Here is a 22,026-nt window from a genome sequence, read left to right as displayed (position 1 = left end):
CCAATAATAGGCAATAGTCGAGAGGAAATAACGAGAGATCGACGGCAACGGTGTAGACTGTTAGGCATGTAGGAAATGAAATGAGGGCACATCGACTGCCAAGACACTGGATGTACTCCGTAGGGCAGGTTGCATTCCCATTGCCAGTGGATATCCTCATCATCATCATCATCATCATCATCCGCATTCAAACCAGCAGTCGAAGTAGCCATGCCTTGATTTCAGAGCTCCGACACATACGATTCCTGTTTGGCGGGGCGCTAGACAGTGGTAGGCCGACGCTAACGGCAGTCCAGGCAATCCAGCCATCTCCAAGACTCCAACAATCCTTTTTTTTCCCCGGAAATTACTGTGCGACGCCGTGTTTAATTTTAATTTCCATCGTATTCACTTGTAGGACTGGACACTGGACACCTATAACGGATCCTTTAATTAGATCCCACGGTTCACTTCTCTCTCGCTCTCTCTCTCTCGCCAGCCTTATTATTAACCCGACTATCGCATTCCCCCCCCCTTCGGCCCCTTACTTGCCTTCATTTCCTTCTGAGATCCAAATTCTATACTCCGTTGCCACACCCGATCTACACCTTTCTTGGTCTTTTTCCTCCTGACGCCCCCTCATTCTATTTATTTCCATTCTATCAATATCTTCACTTCCCGTCTGGTCGGGTCTCTCCGCACAATTGCGATTCCACCTCGGTCTCGCTGTCTCCTGTTCATGCAGCCCCCTTTTCAACCTCCCGCTTTCATCGCGACGACGATGAAGTGATTAAACGCCGGTGAAACAAACCTGCAGCAATCAGGGGTGGAGAAGAGAAGAACAGACAGAAAAAAAAAGGGACTAATTGGAAACACGAGGAGACGAGATTCTCATATTTTGACCCTCCTGCTTTCTTTATTTCTTTCCTTCTCTTCCAATCCAATTTAACTTGTTCAAACCAATCAATTCATCAATTCATCCATTGTCCCTCCGTACTCCATACTCCAAATCCCATCTCCAACTCGACCGTTGCCTGTCTTTTCTTGCACCAACTCTCCCACTACCAGCCCGCCCGTCGCAAAATCCACCAGGCCAACTGATCTTAACTCCTCTCAGCCCAACTCCCGACTCGGATCCAGTTTTGATCGACATTCCGACTTTCTAGATCGTTTGGACGTTTGCGAACAGGAACGAAAGAGAGAGACTGGAAGCAAAAAAAAAAAAAAAAAAAAAAAATACAAGAACAAAAAGAATTCCCTTGTTATCCCTGCTCTGCCCTACAACAAGGGGGGGAATACGATGCATCTCGTGCCCATCCAAGAGATCCCTAATCATTGAAGAAATAACAAACACATCCCTTCCATATCCTTTCTCCCACGCCCAAAAAACCCGAACTACTTTCAGCCATAACGCACACGACCATGGCGATGGAAAAAAACCCCGACGTGGCTGGCGCAGCCGCAGCAGCGCCCGCCAAATTCTCGCGCTATCGATCCGTCCGGAAAGCCGCCTCCAAGAGACCCGAATTTGTCGCTTCCCCTCATCATCACCACCATCCCCCACTACCTTCCATTGATACCTCCGTGCAACACCAAGCAGCGATCGCCCCGACCCCGACAGCGACGATGTCCGCCACGACGGTGAAACGGAGCATGTCGCGATATCGTCGCCAGAGGGCGACCGAGACGCTGGCGAGTGCGCCGCCCGTGCCGGCGGCCGATCGGGGCTTGGCGTACAGGAGTCCTGCGTCGGCGACGCAGGGGAGGGAGAACGGGTCGGCTGGGCGCGATCAGGGGGAGAGACGCAGACAGAGGCATGCGGCGGTGCGCGCGGAGAAATTGGCCTACGTGGAGCATAGCGAAGACGATGATGTTCGTGACCATCACCGTCAGAATGCGATGGATCGGTTGACAGGGGGAGAGAAGAAGAAGAGGACCGCCGCTGCCCCTAACACTACTACTGCTGCTACCAACACTACTACTGCGACTAGCGCCACAGCGCCACGGAGACCGACGACACGCGATCGCGAGGAAAGACCGTATCGCACGGATGGGGAGAATAGTCGGACGAGAGCGACCAGCCGACGTCGGTCGAGTCAGGAGCCCCGACGGCATTCGTTGAAGGAGACGACCAAGGTATCCTCGGTGCGACCGGCGGAGGAAGCGCCGCGGACCACTGACACGAGTGTGGGCAATCGACACCCTGGCTTCGACGCGCCCGTTTCGGCGGTCAATGCGGGCGAGCGACAAGTGGTTGTACGCTATCGCAAAACATCCATGCAGCTATCCGTCACGCCGTCGACCTCCGCGCAGGATGTCCTCTTCACGGCCGGGGAGTGTCTCGCGGGGGACATTGACCCGTTGAAATTCATCCTGATGGAATCGTTTACGGAATTGGGCCTGGAGCGACCTCTGCGCCGGTACGAGTACGTGCGCGAGGTGATGAACTCGTGGGCGCACGATCGGGAGAACACGTTGATCATCGTGCCGGCGGCCAGTTTGGAAGCGCTGACGATGCTGGACGCCCATTGCGTGCCGGCGGGTCAGCCCGCCGAAGTGACGTTACACATGTACTACTCGCAACGGCCGCGCAAGTGGGATAAGCGGTTCATCACCCTGCGCTCGGACGGCCAGGTGACCCAGTCCAAGAAGGAGAATGGCCAGGAGTCGGCCAATATCTGCCACCTCTCGGATTTCGATATCTACTCGCCCACCCCGGGCTACTTGTCCAATAACATCAAGCCCCCAAAGAAGATGTGCCAGGCGATTAAGAGTCAGCAGAAGTCGAGCATGTTTCTGTCCACGGAAAACTTCGTCCATTTCTTCTGTACCAACGATAAGGGGGTCGCGGACGCTTGGCACCGCGCCGTCCATGCCTGGCGCAGCTGGTACTTGGTCAACAAGCTGGGTGCCGGCGCGGAGGACAAGATCGAATCTCCTCCACCGGTAGATGAAATGTCGCCCGCCACGAAGCCTTTCAAGCCATTGCTGAACATGGATTCCCCCGAGACATCCGGCTGCGAGGGAACCACCCTGGACCGGACCAAGTCGTCGAAATCGAAAGAACTGTTCTCCCGCAAGAAGAGCACGCGCGAGCATGCGCCTCCCCCATCATCCTTCCCCAAACTCCTGGCCGACGAGTCAGACATCCCACCGCTTCCTTCCACTTCGTCCTCGCCCGACGACTCACCATTCACGGGCTCCGGCCTGCTCGGACGAAGCTACACCATGCGCCACCGCGCGATGAAAGAACGCGAGGAGCGCGAAAAGAAAGCCATGGAGGATCCCTTCGCCGCGCAAGGCCTCATCGGGACCATGACGCGCCGTCCCACCAACGGGCCGTCCTCCAAACCCAACAGCCGCTCCAACACGTTGACCTCGACCCACGCGCCCGACCCAGCCTGCCTCAAGCGGTCGCTGTCTGTCAACAAAAACAAACCCCTCGTCGACCTAACCCCGGTCTACCAAGAACCTCCCCAGCACGGGCGCAAGGGACGCGGCGTGGCTGTTGAGCCCGGGACGCTGCTCATCGACGCCGCCACCGGCCGCGACGCCCCGGGTGGCATTGCCGTTCCGTCCGCTACGACCTGGCGCCGTCCAGCTCCTCCGCCGCCACCGGCACCGCTCGACCTGTCCTCGTCGACCGAAACCACCACGCGCACCCGCAACCGCTCCAACACGGCCCGTAGCAACAGCGCTCAACCACGACACTACAATTCGTCCACCCCGGCCTCCCCTACGACCGCCACCTCCCCCGCCGACGCCACGCAGCGCGAAGACCCCTTCATTCCTAACAGTCTGATGTCACGGTCTGCGCAGATCGCCGCGTTAACGAATAACGGGATCCCAGTCGGGCATGGCGTGGCGACGGGCGATCGACTAGCCACAAAACCCATGCTGGATATGTCTCCTGAGAACCCATTCACGCAGGGGAGTTTACTTCGAGGGTTATAGAGGTTGAACAGTCGAACCAAACAACCAAACGGCAAAAAAAAAAAAAAAAACCAAATCAACCCTTTGACTGAATAGTTCATTCATCCCAGTTCTCAAGGTCATGAATACCTAGTATCCATCGACCCGTCTCCATCAATTTCACTCATGAAGATCACGACCCCCTTCCTGCATTATCGCATTGTCGCATTTGATGTTTGGCGTTGGATTAACCATTAACCTACGCCTAGGCTGTGCTAGGTACCTAAGGGTATCTAGTTACCTAGTCTGATTTGTTTTGATCTTGTTTCTTTCTTTTCTTGACATTGATTGTGTATTTCGGCCGAGATACCATACCATATTTTCACAATTACACGATAGCATAGTTACTAGATAAGGTGTTCTAGCATCTAGATCGAAATACTATCGCCATTTATTATTCATTTTTCATTTCGAAGATCGGAGGTTGTCTAGGAGACGTGTCTGTGTTATCTCCTCACTGTTCTGGTATCATGCCTAGGAGAAAATTTCGCTAGCGTGGCGCGTATTTTAGAAGGTCAAGAGATGGCTTGATGAATTTTAACTCAGGTATCTCTGTACATTTGGATTGGAATTTGCAATCAGAGATGAACATTTTATGAGATAGATTCAAGCAGTATTGAAGGGTTCCTTGTCGCGTGTTGATGCTTATGTTGGATATGTGTTAATGTTTGATAGGTGGAGTAGAGTAAGGTACACCGTACAGTACATACTTGAAAGGAGTCGACAGATAGCTTCCTACCATTAAATGGTATAATTATTTCCCTACAAGTGTGATTTAGTTAAGACAGAAAGCTCAAATCGAAATAATTATAGAATAGATTACAGTAGAAATAGACAAGAGAAGAACAAAGAAGAATCAAGACTTAGTAGACCCAACCAACAGCAATAGTCCCTACCTAAACCCCGATAAAGCCTTGGCCCCAGCACTCACCAGAACTAGTAATACCTAAACCTCGCCAATCCCTTCTCACATTGGGCCAACCGTCAAATTACACCGTCCCCTTTCCACTTCCTCTCACCAATCATCATGAGATAAGGCGCCCCATTGCCAAGCGGGCAAACACGAAAGGCTCCAAGCCGCAGCTGAACCCGCTAAGAAGACGCGGCCCGTTTCATTGTCAGTCCCCTGTCGCCCGGTATTTGCGTCATCGACCACATTTAAATCTTTGATTATGCCACTGCCTATTGCGATAAATTTGATAGATTTGATCGAGTAGAGCAGAGCAAAGCAGAATGCCTGGCGTTCCATCCGGTCGGGGCTGCGAGGCTTGTCGGAGACAGAAGAAAAAGGTGAGACTACCTAGATTACCTACCTACCTACGGAGTAGACAAGGCTGGGTAGGTTAGATTGGGCCAGGGAATTGACTGACTGACACACGCAGTGTGACCAAACGAAACCGATCTGTTCGCGATGCTCACGTCTCAACATCCCGTGCATCGGCAGCGGACAACGCCGCTACAAATTCAAAGACCAGATGGTCGTCTGGAGCGACTCGTCCGCTCGTCGCACCACCACCACCACCACCATGACGCGATGGGACACAAGAGACGTCCCACGCTCACCTCAAAACGAGATGACGACCGCGACGACAGCCATGGCCACGCTCCTGAACATGTCCGACGTGCGCTATGAAGTCATCTACTACGGCGAGTTCCTAAAAGATCTACCGCGACGACTCGGTAGTAATGCGGTGCTGGACGCGTCCGTCATGGCGTTTACACAGGGCTATTCGTCGATTCACACGCATCGACCGTCGCCCGAGGCGTTGAGTAGCTATGTGCATGCGTTGAAGACGCTGCGGTTCACGCTGGAGGATCCGGCGAAGACGCGCACGGCGGAGACCCTGTGTGGGATTTATCTGATTATGATTTGCCAGGTTAGTCTGTGTGTGCTGGTATACTTGTAGGGGAAGACTAACGGAAGTATGTATGTACCTAGAGCTGGCTTGGCAAGCAAGACGATAACTATGTCAGTCACGGGGAAGCGATGGCCCATTTATTGAGCATGGCCGTGACGCAGGACTGGCAAGGGGGATTTCTCAAGGAAATGCTCCTGACCTTTTCAGTCCCGGTGGTATGAACATATGAACACTCCACTCCACTCCAAACCAGAATCATCGATCTGATTCTCATATGACACGAACAACTAGATCCTCGAAAGCACATTCAACCCACGCATAAAAATCGAACCGTGGTTCTCCATCTTCTGCGACAAGTACTTTCCCCCTCGACCTTCCAAAGCAAGCCCCTTCCCCAGCCTCATGTTCCGCAACCTCGCCAGCATGCCACAATTCATCCGCTCACCAGAACAACACGTCTTCGAGATCGAAGCCACCTACACAGCCATGCGCGCCGACATGTCTCGCCTGCGAGAGCTCCTGAACGAAACATCCACGAAACTATTCCCCACGCCGGACGCTCCGGACCCGGGCATCCTCGCCATGCGAACCTTGACGCGGTACCAAGCGGCGTACGGCATCCTCATGGCACTAGGGATCATGCTGAATCGGATCCTGAGCGAGTTCGACCCCGACGACGCTAATCTCGCCGCGGACGGGGTGTATATCTTCGACGAGATGATGATCCTGGCGTGTGAGGCGGCGCGACACAGACCGTTAGGGTCAGCATATATGCCGCTTTGCTTAGCGTCGGCGTGGGGTGCGACGACGGATCCGATGAAGAAAGCCCAGGCGATGGCGATATTAGAGGAGTATCAGAAGGATTTCAGCGAAGCGAACTGGTTGGCTGGGGGCGTGTGGTTGTCGAAGAAGTTTGATAGTTTGAGGAGGAAGTTAGGGCCGGAGGGGGTTTCTGGAAGGGTGATCGGTGTGTAGGTGATGGGTTTGGGGGGATGGGGATTTGTAGGTAGTTAAGTAATGAGGATACGAGTGCCTTTCTTATAAGTTATATTGTGTTAGACCTGTTGAATTCACACCCCGCTATGCGCTGTGGAAATTGCACTATGGATATAGAAATGCAACTATGTATCCAAATTGGTCCTACCATGCATACTATGGCCAAACTCCACATCGCCAAACAACGAGAATATGATAGTCAGCGCCATGACCTTCCAGAAGGAGTGAATAAAGCTCAATCTTGCCACTGCCAAGCACAACCGCTAACCGTGTTGGGCGCGATATGCCGCTGACATTCAGAGGGATACGAAGTGGTCAACGCTCAACAAGGCTGTGTGCGTTGCAGAATGACGCAAGCTATGATAGAGGAGGCTTAGCCAGAGAAGTTATAAAAGAGAATTGCTCTCATGGAGAGAGGGATGGTAAGCTTTGATTACATATCTTTATACCTCCAGAACATTTAGGTATCTACTACTATAACCAACACCATTACTTCCCACCCAGGATACACTGAATTTAAACCTTCAAGAACAGCTCAACATGAACTCCTACTATTCCAATTCTCTACCACCGCCACCACCAAACTACTATCCTCCGAGCTATAACCACTCTCAATCTCCCGGTCCCCCGTCAAATTACAACTACAACTATCCACCTCCACTTCCACACCGACCTCAAAACCCCTACTACAACAGCAACCACAACTACAACAACAACAACATGCACTACCCACCACCATCACCACAACCATACCAACCCCAAACCATACCCCCCTCAACCTTAACCATCTCCTCCTCACCACACGACTCCTCCCTAACCATCCTCACCCCAGACTCCAACCATTCCCAACCCCAATACACAGCAAAGATCAACACCAGCAGCAAGCCCCAAATTACCCTCTTCCGGGGCTCGTCCTCCCAGCAATATCAGCACCACCAACAACCCCCCCTCGGCACAGCAATCATGCACACCTTCTCCTCAACAACCGACTGCACCCTCATCTCCCCACAATCCTCCTTCCCAGTGAAATACTCCTCCATGTCCGGAAACTTCACCCTCACCCACCCCGTTCTCGGAACCTGCAAATGGAAAGCCAACCAACTCACCGGCACAAGCCTCGAACTAGTCGACGGGTCCGGATCCGGTCGAAAGCTCGCTAAGATAAAAGTGACAAGTGGGATGTCCGCGTTAAATCCCAAGAAACGGAAAGAGAAAGGCAAGAGATTGGAGATCTTAGTGCCTTTGCCGGAGCCGATAATGGATGTTGTGGTGTTGTCTGGATTGGTGGCTATGGTGGGGACGAGGGGGATGATGGAGGCTGGGGCGGAGGTTTTTAGTGCATTGGCGGGGGTTTAAAGGGGTTGAGGTTTATGGTTGGTGGCAGAGTTGGTGTTTCTTTTCTTAGAATATATAAAGGGTCGTGTTATCCCGACACCCCCATTTCCTATTCGGTTTAGCGTGGCCATGTGATATAGAAATTTGGCACTTAGTATAATCGTTTAAATAGGAAATTTATCATTCTTTTAATCGTACAAAAAATACTGCATTCATTAAGCAATCATAGGCCTTCAGAATTCGAATTCCGTCAGTTCTCGTCCCCCAACTACCGCGCTGCCTTACTACGGCCAGCTCGCTGACTGCGTCGTAGTAGCTCAACTTTCTCTTTTTCGCTGGTTTCCCCGTTCTCTTCGCTTGTTGGTGCCTTATTCTCGTTATCACTGTTCCTATCATCTTTACTAATTTCAATCGTTCTAGTAGAGCTTTCTTTATCCCTACAGCCCTGTTTTCCGCGTCTTTTACGTTCTTGTTCTCCCTGGTTATCCCGCTTTCGGCGTCTGACTGGTTGTTCTTGAGATAATTCGTATCTAAACGCAGATAGTTCTCGCTGTATAGAGGAATCCTGAGTAATTTTATTTTGTGTTATTTCTATTTCTGCCTCTGCTTCTGTTGCTCGATTTTCTGATCCGGCAGAACGCCCGCGACAACACTGTACAACTCGTAACTCAAGAACTAGCGATTTTAGGTCAACAGGTAGGAGGTCTTTATCCTTATAAAGATGCCGCTAGCAGTCAAATTCAGCAATCTTTATACACTTTTTCCTATCGTAGTAACGTTTGATAAAGTGGATGCACAGTAGACCTATAGTTTTCAGCGTCACGCCTGTACATTTTTTAATTAGTTGCTTACCCGGCCCCCTTACTGGAAGATAGCGAAGCATTATCATGTGTACTTTATTCAGTACTTTTAAAGAGACTTTATTCAATACCTGCAAGAAGATAGGCATCCGTAGATAGTAAAAACGTTTCTAACAGTCATTTTCAATAGAATTTTACATCTTGCGATGGCGATCAGTAATATTAAGAGCGATAGATTGTGCAGTACCTAAAAGGTCCTTTGTAGATACTAAAAGTTCTTTAGTACCCAGTGAGCGTTTTCATTCCGTGAAGTTACCTCCTGTCCAAAATGACAGAATTCATTTGTGTAAAATTTAATGAATCGTTTTGCCGTATCCTCTTCAAGCCAGTTCTCCTCTAAATAAGTATAAATTGGCTGCTAAACATCGCTACTATATTTTGCTTTGAGATTAGCAGTTATAGCAATGATCTCTTCCTCTGAAATAGAGTTAACAATTTGCATAAAGAAGCTAAAAAAGGACTTTTATTCGTCTTCTACCTTGTTACTAAACTCTTTATTATCTCAGGCACGGTAATTGTTACCTTCATATTCAATCCGGATAACTTCCTTTCGAAGAATTAGGCGACATTTAGTTATGAGGACTTTCTGGATATACCAAATACAGAGAATATAACCTGTAAAGTTGAATTTTATCTCAATCGCGTTATACAGGCCTTTTTCTGTGTCAGTAACGATTACTCGAGGATAGTTACATTCATAATAAAATAATGTATTAGATAAATATTTAAAAATAAATCTATACGTATTCTCTGTCTCGTCATACATAAAGCTAAATGCTGCGTAGAAAGTATCCTCTGTTGCTGTCATCCTAACTATATCCAGTAAAGGTATCTGGTATCGATTCGTTTTGTAGGTTGAATTTATGAAAAGAACTCCACAATTCATACGTAGCAGTTCAATGCAGCTTTTATAAGTAATAAATACAGTTTTAACAATATCATTTTTATCTTTCCGGTAGTTAACAATCCAATCCCCGCTTGCTGGAAGAGCAAATAGTAAGTACTAAATTAGCGTCTTACCATCTAAAAATTTCTGTCGTACCTAGTGGTAGAGATTATGGATATCTCTGTCGATAATGCTAGTAGCACCAATTTGCTGCAGGAAAGCAATAATATGACGTGTTAGAAGGCCAATTTAAAGTTAAACTTTAATCTGTACAGAATTTTCAGCTACTTCCTGGCGACAAATAGCGACATAAGTTGTAGCAGGCAATAGATTATAATTATAACAGTATTCTTTAATTTTAATACGTCAAAGATCATTATCTTCAAGCCTTGTAAGGATCTCAAATGGGCAGTTAATCTTGATTGTACTAATTTTACGTTTCTGTTGGTCTTCTTTAAGACGACAGTTATATCGACTTCCTCAGTCACATTTAATCTATACATTCTTTATATAAGAGCCAGATTTGACCTTTTTAATACGCTTTTTATTGACTGCATAGCCATAATTACGTCCATGAGCGTTGAGGATTTCAATGACTTCATCATATGAATCGAATTGTTGAGTTTGTAGTCCGGAAGAAAGAAAGATACGATCATAAAATTACTCATTCAATTCCTCTTCTTCGAATTGTTCATTCTACTGCTCGTTAGGAGGATCGTCGCTCTCATAGCCTTGAAGATAGCCATTTAATGAAGCCATTATTACTGTATACAGTAACGTGCTGCAGTAATAATGACGGTGACGACGATAGCAACATACAATATTCAGCATACGCACTTGGTGGCGAATATACAACTTACCCTATGATAAGAGCCCTAATAGTAATGCCCTACGACAAGAGCCCTATAATACAGCCAAAAAGGAGATTTGTGCGGGGTCTAAGCCTGAATAGGACTAGTACATCACGCGGAGGTGTCGGGATAACGTAGGGGGTGTCGGGGTAACCGTGGGGGGTGGTTGGTCTGACACGACCCTTTTTATATCACGCAAAACATTTACTATACTAGACTCTACTAGAAGTTTAGGTTCGGTTCTTTTTGAATAAAGAACCATTTACTTATTATAAGAGACTAAGATTCTTTGGCACCATGCTCTGAGTACAATCGAGCGAATCTTCAATTCATGAGTAGTAAAAAGCCTGGGACTTTAGCTCATTGTACTTACATAAAAGCTCAGCGTGGCCACTGGTCAGAAATGTCAGGCCGCAGGCCATTGACTTGACCACTGTAACTACAAGCCTAAAAAGACACCATGAATAAGAGGGAAAGAGGAGGGAAAACAAAAGCCAAGACAGTCTCTGTACCAATATCACCCTACCTTCCTTCCTACATTTTCCGCCCTCCTAACCCCCTCCCCCTCACACGCCCCTTGAGTTCAGTTCCTAACTATAGGTGATAGCGAAAGGCGGCTGAAACCCAAACACCGCCCCACTAATACTAGTCCGGCGAGTGATCGTTCCGGAGTAAAAGCGGCGGCGAAAGAACGGAATGAATCGAGGCAAGCTTCGGCCTAGAGCTCGGGCGGGGTAGTCAATCTAGTTAATCTATTTGCATGCACCATGAGACTTTTCGTAGCAGCGGAACAGGGCGAGATTCATGCAAACTGCAGGATGCGGTGGGGTTTGCTTCAGCTGCTCGGGGACTTCATCCATAGTTCGATCATTATTGGGGTCGGCCTGCTGGCGAGACCCGCTAAAGCTGAGCTCGCCAGTGGCCTGTCAGGGATCTATATATTATCTGGTCGATCCGCGATCGTCGGCGAATGGCTATCGTCTGGGCAAGGCGTCATTGATGTGATCGTCTCCGAAGCAGCTACTCACACCCAGTGGGGCTAAATGAAGTACTCCGTAGATCAACTATTGATCAACTTCTTTTCTCTGCAGTAAATCAACTTGTCGTGATTTTTTTATCCGTGCTTATACTGCACCCAAACTTTCACCCATAGATAGTAATTCTCGTGGATCACTCTGCTCTACGGGATGTAGAAATGTTGATCTTTACTCGTGCTCGAGTTGGTCAGGCCCGTGTGACACCGATCAGGATTTGACATCATACGGTGCAGCTGAATCTGCAGCTTGTCTCCAAGGATCCCAGAAATAGTTTGACTTCCCACGCCAGCCAGGTTTCAAGGTTACATCGTTCTGCTGATGGTGGGCGAGTGGTCGAATGAAGCTCGATCGGTCCACCCGTAGTCTGCCCGCGTCGGGACTCCTACAAAGCTCGAGTCTGGATTGTAGTGTCTAGACCTATAGATCTTCGACGAAGGAAACCTTTTTCGCATGAGATTGGAGCGACAGATTGGAGGTGGGCCCCCAAAGTGGTAAGTCCTCAGACTAGGCAAGACATGGAGAAAGTGCCGAGAAGAGAAGGAGCAACAGAGAAAGTTTGATGAGACTCCCGAGGGCGGTAGGATGCTTTAGCACAATAAACTCAATGTCATTCTTATGATGCCCTAGATAATGTAAAGCTCGTGGGAAAAATGCATTAGTTGCGGCTTGTTCCCGGGATACATATCCAGTCAAGCGATTATTTCGTCTCACGTGTAGCAGCATTTTCTCCTGACAGTATCTATCTGATATTGACTTCTTTCTTTGTCAAGGACAACAAGTTCTCAAGTGACAGCCTGATCCCGTTCGAAATGGTTGTGTTTATGTCGCCGATAGATCTTTACAGTTATAGAATTTGAGGTCATGTCTTTGGTCGTGAAACAGAAAAGCAAAAAAGGGAGAGAAAATCAGTCTCCAGCAGACCAAATTACGTTCGAAACAGTGATTTAATGTAAGAAAAGAGCTATGTAAGATACCTCTTATCGTGATAAACTCGAGTTCCAAACGCAATGGGCGAAGAGCTGCTGAGTCATCTAGGATCTTTAGTTAACTAGTTAGTTAACTAACTAACTAACTAAATAACCTAACTATGCAGACATAAAAACTGTGCACATCAATCAATGTGGATATTGCACATCGTTACCCTGTTAGAAAATAACGGGCCACACTCCACCCGATGATCGCAATCTATTAAGTATAACTCTACTCAGACGTCAAGAGAATGGCTTATACATTGTATGGAGAGAAGTTATTATAAATTGAACGACAGGCTAAACCATACAACAAGAATAATAAAAATATATACTAAATAGTAAAAGCGAGATCTAGCCCCGCAGAGAAGAAGTACAGGCTGCACACAATGGTCTGTCTCACGTGCGAACTCTTTCAGATACAAGCGCCCCCCCCTTAAACGTGGCCAACACCGGCGTTGGCCATGGTCCAGGAGGCGATGTTGTTGGGAACGCGGGCGGAGGCGATGTTCTTGCCCTTGAACTTGCTGAGGATGCTGGTGTCCGCGCCGCTCATGGAGCCGGAACCACCGAAAGCGTTGAGCTGGCAGGAGCGGCCGAGGTAGGTCTTGCACTGCGCGTTGGTGTTGGCATCAGGGGAGCTAAAGAGGCCGCCCTGCATAGGGGACTCAACGACGGTGCCAACGTTCTGGAAGACGTTACCCTCGGCGAGGACATAGCCGCCCTGGCCGATCTCGAAGGCGTGGCCATCGATGTTATGGAAAAGGTTGTTGACCTAGTATCTTTTCGTTAGCGCGTCTGGCGAGATATGGGCAGAACTAATTGGGGGATAGAGGTATGCGTACGGCGTGGAGGAGAGTGTTGCCCTGGACCTTGGGCATACGGCCGCTCAGGTTGTAGAAGTAGTTGCCCATGAGAGTCACCATGTCGTTGGTTCCGTCAAGGTACAGGCCCCAGTAGTGGTGTCCGTTGCAGGTAGCGGACCAGTCGGAGCGGCCGTCGATCAGGTTGTAGGAGATCGTCACGCGGTTATCCGCCTTGGTACCGAGAACAATGTGCTGGCGACCAACGCGGGCAGTAGTGACGTGATCAATCCAGACCAGGTCGGCATCGTTGAGAGTGATGGCATCACCACCCCAGACGAATTGGGGGTTGAGATCGGTGATGGCAATGTTCTGGATGATGATGTTCTTGGCACCGCTGACCATGCGAATACCCTTACCCTTGATGGCACCGGCAGAGCCCTTTCCGACAAGCGACTTGTTGGAGTTGACAGTGATACCGAGGATACCAGCCTTGTCACTGCGGAAGGAAGTCAGAATGTGACAAACTTCAGAAGAACGGGGGATCGATGGACGTACTAGGTGATGGAGGAGACCTTAGGGGCGTTGGGCTCGTAGTTATCACACCAACCGTGCAAGTTAATGGCAGTCTGGCACTTGGAGTTGGTTCCCCAGGGAGAGCAACCGCTGGTAGTCTCCTTGCCCTCGGTTCCGGTGAAATCGAAGCTATATTCAGACAGCGGTGTTAGCCATGTAGTTCACATTCATATATCCTGTGGGCTCTCGTTAGGAATCAGCCACGTACGTTTTGTCAAGGACGATGACACGGGGCACGCTATCACCCAAGTAAGAGACCAGCTCGTCGTTAGTCTTGGGGTAGACCTCAGCAGCGTTGCCACCACCAGTAACGCCCTTGGCGAAACCCTGGGCAGCACCAACGACTCCAGCGTTGACGCTGTTTGCGAAAACGGCCGCAGCGGCGGCAAAAAGAGTGGTGTACTTCATGTCCGAAAGAATGTATAAAGTTGGGAAAAAATGACTAATGAGAAAAAAGAGAGGAAAAGGAAAGTGGTTTGATGATCAAGAGCCGAAGAGAGTATGTTTGTTGGGCTATTATATAGGATCCTGGCATCGTGGTGGAGTCTTTGGAAATAAAGCCCTGTTTACGCCTGAGACAAACTTACCCTATTCAACCATGAACCGGAGCCATGCGCCAAACGTTGACCCCATTTCTCCGTTGCAGCAGAGTAGAACCGCAGGACCAAATTATATTGGGAATGCCCCACACCTCGGTATCTTGACGAGCATCCACACAGGCCAAACGTTTGCCAGGGGGTGAAAAAACATGGCCAAGTCCAAACCTGTTCGATTGGAGATTGAACCCTTCTAGTCACTCCGTAGAAGGGTTCACTTTCGGTGCCTACCGGAGATTATTAGGGCGAATTGCTGGATCATTATTGGTCCACAGAAATCGACTTTTTTTGGGGCTCCACATGGATGGAGGCAATGGATGCAATGAAAGTTCATGGCAGCCTAGAGCAGCGAGTCAATCTGGTGCTGAGGAATGACTATTGAAAACTTAGAGTCCAAGTCAGAAGGAACATAGAATGCTTGATCCATCCGGCGTATGAGTCGTGTCAATTCAAAAATTCAAAAAGTGTGAGGATGGCAGGAGATCATGGGCCAGGACCGGCGCTCGGATCTTGATGCTAGTGTCAGACCCGCCAAGCCCTTCTTGTCTCACCGCAATATTTGCTAAAATCTTGCTAGGATCATTGCCGTATGATTAAAGGTACCCCTGGACTCTGGAGAGGTAAGGCTTGGAGCTTCAGTGTGGCTGAGTCGTATGACTTGATTCGCGGATAGTCGCCGGCACTGGTAGACAATTACCCCTGGTTAATGGTGGCGCTCTCGAATTAATTGATTATGGCTTCTTTAAGACGATAGCATCCAGGTACCTAGCCCACGATGTAGGCTAGTTCAGGTTTCAATAAGACAGAATTTTTGCTCCTCCGCTTTCCTTTGCCATATGTGTTGGTCGGAGAAAAAAGAAAAAGCGAAGATTTTGGCTTATAACTTATCTTCCCCTTCCTTACTGAGACAGCAGTCTTCAAGAGTCATATCGAAAGGATTATATTAAACACTAGGAGTGCCTGTCCGACGCTAGAATGGACGCTAGGTCATCGCGCAGGTGCAAAGGGTCCCAGTCCTTTAACGCGGTGAACTCACTCCGGATCCTAAACCGCTAGATGCGCATTTTAACAACCCTCATCACTCCTCGGCCCCCATAGCTTACATCCACTTCCTAGAAGAAGGGGAATCCGGAAATCAATGACTCCTTCTGGGTGGAGATTATCGAATGCACGATCCTATTGCTGCCTCAACATTCCCTTATTAGTCAATTCCTGCTTAAACCTACCTATGTAGCTTTCCACGGGAGAGAAACCCTCTGGTATTTATATCGCGGCAAACAGATTGTGGCTAGGAAGAGAAAAATGATCCCAGAGTGTATTCGTGCATTCGGGTCGACTAGCAACCCGCCCTATCGCACTTTCAACACTCCGTCGCTTCTTTTCCGAAACAAAGAAAATAGAAGACAAAAACAAAGAATGCTAATTCATAACACAAGTAACAAGTCCAATGCGCAATACATAAATAATACCTAGCACTTAGACAACCGTCGCCCGAGGTTTGGGCACGTACAAACACCCATGGATAAGATAAATAAAGATGTTTTGAGATACGCTAGGGTTTTGTGGGAGTTGGTGTAGAAACAGAAATATTCAGCAGAGCCAATAGATCACTGTCTTATCTTCACTCTAACTCCTTTGCTGTTCTTTTGTGGGAAGGTAATTATGAAATCTCGACTCGGTTCAACATCGCGCTCCGCCACTGTGTCGTATAGCTCCAGCGTCGGGACTGTCTGCTTCCCTGATCCATCGTACCTATCATATTTGCGGAAAATTCCCGCGACCAGCATAAATAATTCCGTATATGCAAGATCGACGCTGTACACATTTTAGAAAATAACATTAGTGGTGAAAGGGAGTTAAACCATACCCGATGCATGCGCGTGTCCCTTTCGAAAACGTCAGCAAATATTGATCCAGGTGCGGACTGTCCAGCCATCGATCAGGGTTAAATTGTGTTGGTTCGGGGAAATATTCTGGGTCTTGGTGAACGGGAATTGGTGTCATCATCATGGGAACACCTGCAGGAATGACCCATTTTTCGCCCGTCTTCTGGTTCGCATAGACGAGATCTGCATCTGGTGCCACCCGACCCTGACGTACAATGGCAGAGGGATACAGCCGAAGGGTTTCCTGGATGATGGCTTTCAAATACGGCAACTTTTCAACCACCGCGGCAGAAGGGACTTGGTCAGGATCCGGAAGTGCGTCTGTCAACTCTGCCTTGAGCTTGCGACAAATAATGGGATTGTGCAGCAACACGTATGTAATATATGCTACAGAGTTTGCTAATGATAATTGTGTCATTTGGCATGAATCCTGTGTACTCAGGTTAGGGAATGCTTACCAGTCGTATCTTGCCCTGCCTGAACGAGTATTTGCGCTTCCTGTCGCAGTCTCTCCACTGATTTCTCATGCGCTGGGAGGTTGCTCGTGAGGATACCATGAAAGACACTGGCGTCCTGATCACTGTGGGAATCAACCTCTCGGCGGATCTCTTCTATGCGCTTCGACCATTGCTGGTTTCGGTAAGCGGCATGTCAAGATAGAAATCCATGCGCTCTTACCTCATGCATTAACCGCAAAGATTTCAGTCCGGGATATAAAACCCCCATGATAGACGGCGGCATGCGCTGCAGAAATAGGCCCACCAACGGAATGTAGGCCATGTACCACGCAGTCTGGAAGTTGGCGTCGAGGGATTTGAAAAAGCCAACATTCAAATCGTCTCGATGTAGATAGTCAGTCGATTGCCCAAAGGCATACTCCGTAATTATGTCACAGGTAGCCGCCTTGCAAAGTACATTCATGCTCAGAATGTCATCCTGCCGCCCGCATGCGTCCAGGCGATCCAATAAATTCTTCAGGCTTCGCTGAATAGCCGGTTCGAGGCGTCGGAGACTAGACCTGGAGAAGAATCGTTGCATCGCGGCACGCCGCTGACGATGCAGCTCGTGGGGGATTGTAGAAGCAACTGATCCTGGGACTGGAATGTGCATCAGCCACCGGTGTTACGAAACGCTGACGGTGAGAATCGACATACGGCCAAGCATTCGACCAAGCCATTTGGACTTGTCTCGCCTTTTGAGATTTCCAGTGAAAAGAACTTTGATAAACTCAGGGTCGCTGATGTGTACTTCATGGGGTGTAATACGGACGATGGGTCCTAGATATACAATGTAAGTGGCGTTTTGGAGAAAACGGATTTCTGCATACCATATTGACGATGAAGGTCCTGAACTTTTTTGAAAAAGTAACCGTCGTAGAGGAGGTCATAATAGGCCATATACCATGTTGTCAAACCTAACAGCGTGAGAAAGGCAAGGCAGAAGTTATCAATGCCGAGACTCACTCGCCAGGATAGGTCCAGGAAACTTAGCGAGAGGGCTGAAATAAACTGCCATAGTCAGCTCGACAAAGCCATGCCTCCGAAGAGCTGCCCCTCACCTCGGTATACTGCTAGGCCAAGCAGATGAATCGATAGTATGGTCAGGGCAGTAGCAATAGCATTCGGGGCCCCCGGCAAGTCCGAAACGGCGCGCCCTTGAGCTATCTGCGCCACAGAATTGAAGATACTTTGCAACATGACAGCAGTAGCTGATGGTTGTTTTATCTTCCGACAGGATATTAGGTAACTTGAGTTGCCATTCAAGGCTCCGAGGCCTTCGCTTCTTTTATAAGGATCGCGTTACCAACTCCGGGCCACACATGTGAGAAAGGCACCCCCTCAGTCCGTCAAGTGGCAAAGCCATTCAATCAGAGGGGCATCATTCGTTTCACAGGCACTCGTCCCCAGCTCATCTGTGGCACACCCAAGAGCCTGCATCCCAGTCCTCATTGAGGTCTCCGATTCAGTGTCGATCGTCTATTATCGAGCCTATTTGGGAGTTCTCTCGATCTGCAATGTAACCTACCCCGCCGATAATGATGCGTTTGCCCTATAGAACCGACGTGATCGACACGCCCGTGCAACTGAATGACCCCACTTTCGCAGATCGAGGCTTTCTATCCGACACACCAGCCGCCGGTGTGCAGATTCTTATATTGACCTAGGACCAGTGAAATGAGTGGAGATTCGCATCATCTGTAATACCCCTCTGATCTTTTCTTTTCCCTCATAATTCAGAATTAAGGCACCATTTGACGTACTTTTTACCCCATCACTGTGTACAAGTTGATCACTCCCCGCGTTTGGTTTGCCATGTCGATTCCGCGGTCGGGTCGAAGGCCAAGAGGATTCCGCTTTTCGCTCCGCCCGGATCTCCGCACCAACCGGGGTGACAGCTGGGGCGGGGAGGTTATCTTGGCCATCCCATAGCGAAAACGGTCGAACTTTCCTTCCTCTTCTCACTGGATGTCTTACACCAATATTAAAGTGAGTTACAAGACTCATCCCATTCGATTTTCTTTCCATTTCATACCACGCTTATTTAAACATGACGAAGATACAGATTAGCAAAATTCTGAAACAGCCGGGGCAGCCCGGGCATATCATCGAAATGCCTTACCGGCCTTTTTTACTTATATCTCAGCAATACAGAAAGAGGTGTCGAGTCCTTGAATTGCATGAAGAATATTTCTCTGCAGCGAGATTGTCTACTACGCTGATCTACTATGGGTAAGCTGACAGGCAGGCTAAACTACAAAGGACAGACGAGGCTATAAGCGAGGATCTATGGTCTAACAAAATATCATTTTACTCCTCCGTACACTCTCATTACCTAGGCTTAATATTTGCTTTCCCTTCTAGTGCCCCCTCCCCCCTCCCCATAGTTGTCGTGAACTCAACCCATCAAAGTGAGTTTTTCCTTTGTTTGTGACATAATTCCCCCATACAGTGCAGTGTTTAAAACAAAACCCCCTTGGTCTGGGCATTGTTCAGCTTAATGTCTCTAATCACAAGCATCCAGATCAAAGACAAAGCCATGATGGCCGTGCCGGCAATCAACATATTGCGCTGGGCAACGCCGTATGCTAGGGCAATAGCATGTCGGACCGGTGTCCCACGCTCATAGCCCAGCTGAACCTCGAGCGAGTCGTAAATCGTCTGCCAGTCGGCCTTGGCGGACTCAGGGAGCAGTCGTTGCAAGGCGCCAGGTAAGGTGTGGGTCCAGATGGCACCGGAGATACTGCTGCCGACGGCGCCTCCCATGGAGCCGAAGACGTTGAGAAATGCCAGGGCGGAGGCGACATTGTTGTGATCACTGACTGACTGGACGGCTACCTGTTGACAAATAATCATCGTTCCGCCAGCAAAGGCAATGAAGACCTGGCACATGATGGTATAGCCGACAGACCAATGGGGCTGCCTGAAATAAATCATCAAGCCTTCGCCAAGGAGGTAGAGAGGGACAGCGCCCAGGAGCAGCCAGCGAAAGCGTGCACTCTTCCTGATGGCTAGTCCGACGCAAAACAGCCACACTCCGGAAACCACATCGAAGATGCTGGTAATGTATCCAGCGGTGGCAATACCCACGCCGTACACTACTTGCAAATACGAGCTGAAATAGTCGGCCCAGCAGTAATACGCTACCTGATAGCAAACATCTATCATGCAGGCTCCCAGAATGGTGCGGGATATCAACAGCTTCCAAGGAAGAAAGGGAACCGGGGCAAGAAACCGTTCCACCAAACTAAATGCTACCAGGCAAGCAAGGCCTAGAACAAGCATGGCTATTATATGCGCCGACTTCCAACCATCGGCTGCAGAGCCCGCGATGGTGAAGGGAAGGAGGAAGAGGACGAGACCAGCAGCCAATAAGAAAGTCCCGAGCACTATTTCCTTTCTGTCAGATGAAAAGTCTTTCTGGGAACAGCCTGCGGGGCAGAGGTATCTCACGGTCAAACTCGATAATGTAATGGATGATGCTCTGAATCCAAGTCCGGCCGCTGGGGGGCTTGGGCTTCAGGAGACCGCGCTTCTTAGCCTTGTGACGATGGAATCGGAGGAGGGCGAACATGGGCAAAGCCACTACTGGCAGCACGATGGCAAAGCACCCATACGCCCAGCGCCAGTTCGACTGGTAGAAGTGCTCTGAGGCCGCAGAGCCGGCGTATGCCGTAATGATGTATGGTGACGAGGTGAAGGCGTAGGCAAGACCTCGATCACGAAGGGAGGACGTGTCGGCCGTGATGACATCAATACTGAAAATCATGCCCGCGAACCCAACACTATAAAATACCTTCCGACTGTGAGCTCTTGACTAAATCTTCCCGGCCTCTTCTAACTTACCTGAGAAGCGCAATAGGTATATATATCGCTGCAAGTTGCTGACAAGATCAGGCCCAGGGTCGCAAATGCCGCCATAAGCAAGAAGCCAATTGAACGATCCCACAAGTTCAAGATCTTTGCCAACGGCATATAGGTTGCCGCGGACATGACACTGGACACGATGTAGATGACTGGGATCAAAGAATGGGCCTCAAATCCACTGGTTATGTAGGCTGACAGGTTTCCGGTGATGGAGGACTGAAAGGCATTCACGAAATACAAGAGCCACATCCTATCAAGCAGGGGTTAGTGCCAATGACACCCCAAACGGCCAAACAGACACTCACAGGATATAGACCGCTCCCAAGGAGTTCTTAGTCCATGTCAATGTAATCGCCTCCGCCTGCGTGACACCATCCTGCGCTTCTTCGTTAGGCAGACTGTCGGTGACTACCGACTGCACTTCTTCGGTCGGACCTTTTGGGTCCGTATGATTCATCGTGCCCGCAGCTGTAGGCTCCATATCTCGTGTAGGGCTCGAACAACCGTCGGTTAGAGGGGCATCGGAAGATTCGACGGGCGTCCTCTGCCACGATGACAACATGGTGAATTATATGCGACGGCATCGATCTTTTCATTCACACGGGTTACTCTCGGGTAGAAATAAGTTACGAATTCCCACAAGAGTCGTCGCACTATATCTCTTGGACATGCCTGCCAAGCAGGTTATTCTTCGCCCAGCCTGCCATGCTCTCCAGATTTGGACAAGCTAGGATACCACACCGGACGAGAATTGGACCATGTTCACCCACCATGAGCGAGCTATTGCAGGTAGCGAGGGGGGTTGAGCCAAGGGGGGTTGCGTGGCAGCGATTGATCACACTCTTGCAGGGGGGTATCGGCCACCAGCACAACCGCGGGTTACTAGGCCATACCCTCATAGGTTCATGCTATACAGACAGATTTGCAATTTTCAAATCGTTTCATGTGGTCAATACGACCGGCTGTTCTGGTGGTAATCCGAGTATCGGTGGAGCCAGGAGTTATCCATGGGTCTACCAGAAACCGGTCAGGTATGGTAATGACGGCGAATTATCGAC

General features: G+C 49.2%; 6 protein-coding genes across 6 annotated transcripts; 3 read left to right on the top strand and 3 right to left on the bottom strand.

Moving 5' to 3' along the window:
- Positions 1 to 1,401: 1,401 nt before the first annotated feature.
- On the top strand, positions 1,402 to 3,933 carry KD926_006867 (uncharacterized protein; the record flags this gene model as incomplete). Its single annotated transcript, XM_053099885.1, has 1 exon — positions 1,402 to 3,933. One exon carries the CDS (start codon positions 1,402 to 1,404, stop codon positions 3,931 to 3,933), a length of 2,532 nt encoding a protein of 843 aa, XP_052956452.1.
- Positions 3,934 to 5,184: 1,251 nt separating this feature from the next.
- On the top strand, positions 5,185 to 6,785 carry KD926_006866 (Zn(II)2Cys6 transcription factor domain-containing protein; the record flags this gene model as incomplete). The annotated part of the gene is made up of 4 exons (XM_053099884.1): positions 5,185 to 5,241; positions 5,334 to 5,828; positions 5,891 to 6,025; positions 6,102 to 6,785. The coding sequence occupies 4 exons, from the start codon at positions 5,185 to 5,187 to the stop codon at positions 6,783 to 6,785; spliced, it is 1,371 nt and encodes a 456-aa protein (XP_052956451.1).
- Positions 6,786 to 7,346: 561 nt separating this feature from the next.
- On the top strand, positions 7,347 to 8,162 carry KD926_006865 (uncharacterized protein; the record flags this gene model as incomplete). Its single annotated transcript, XM_053099883.1, has 1 exon — positions 7,347 to 8,162. The coding sequence occupies one exon, from the start codon at positions 7,347 to 7,349 to the stop codon at positions 8,160 to 8,162; it is 816 nt and encodes a 271-aa protein (XP_052956450.1).
- Positions 8,163 to 13,179: 5,017 nt separating this feature from the next.
- KD926_006864 (polysaccharide lyase family 1 protein) lies at positions 13,180 to 14,530 on the bottom strand (the record flags this gene model as incomplete). Its single annotated transcript, XM_053099882.1, has 4 exons — positions 13,180 to 13,518; positions 13,589 to 14,045; positions 14,105 to 14,251; positions 14,331 to 14,530. The coding sequence occupies 4 exons, from the start codon at positions 14,528 to 14,530 to the stop codon at positions 13,180 to 13,182; spliced, it is 1,143 nt and encodes a 380-aa protein (XP_052956449.1).
- A 1,795-nt stretch (positions 14,531 to 16,325) lies between these two features.
- Positions 16,326 to 18,301, bottom strand: KD926_006863 (cytochrome P450; the record flags this gene model as incomplete). The annotated part of the gene is made up of 7 exons (XM_053099881.1): positions 16,326 to 16,533; positions 16,586 to 17,003; positions 17,063 to 17,234; positions 17,283 to 17,701; positions 17,759 to 17,881; positions 17,932 to 18,102; positions 18,163 to 18,301. The coding sequence occupies 7 exons, from the start codon at positions 18,299 to 18,301 to the stop codon at positions 16,326 to 16,328; spliced, it is 1,650 nt and encodes a 549-aa protein (XP_052956448.1).
- A 1,260-nt stretch (positions 18,302 to 19,561) lies between these two features.
- mirD (putative MFS siderophore iron transporter) lies at positions 19,562 to 21,530 on the bottom strand (the record flags this gene model as incomplete). Its single annotated transcript, XM_053099880.1, has 4 exons — positions 19,562 to 20,490; positions 20,555 to 20,897; positions 20,948 to 21,218; positions 21,274 to 21,530. 4 exons carry the CDS (start codon positions 21,528 to 21,530, stop codon positions 19,562 to 19,564), a joined length of 1,800 nt encoding a protein of 599 aa, XP_052956447.1.
- Positions 21,531 to 22,026: the final 496 nt, after the last annotated feature.

Source organism: Aspergillus affinis, assembly GCF_023601865.1.
Source record: "Aspergillus affinis strain CMG 70 chromosome Unknown NODE_38_length_267853_cov_87_405585, whole genome shotgun sequence".
NCBI lineage: Eukaryota > Fungi > Ascomycota > Eurotiomycetes > Eurotiales > Aspergillaceae > Aspergillus > Aspergillus affinis.
The sequence above is the reverse complement of the archived record's forward strand: the minus strand, read 5'-3'. Positions and strand labels throughout refer to the sequence as shown.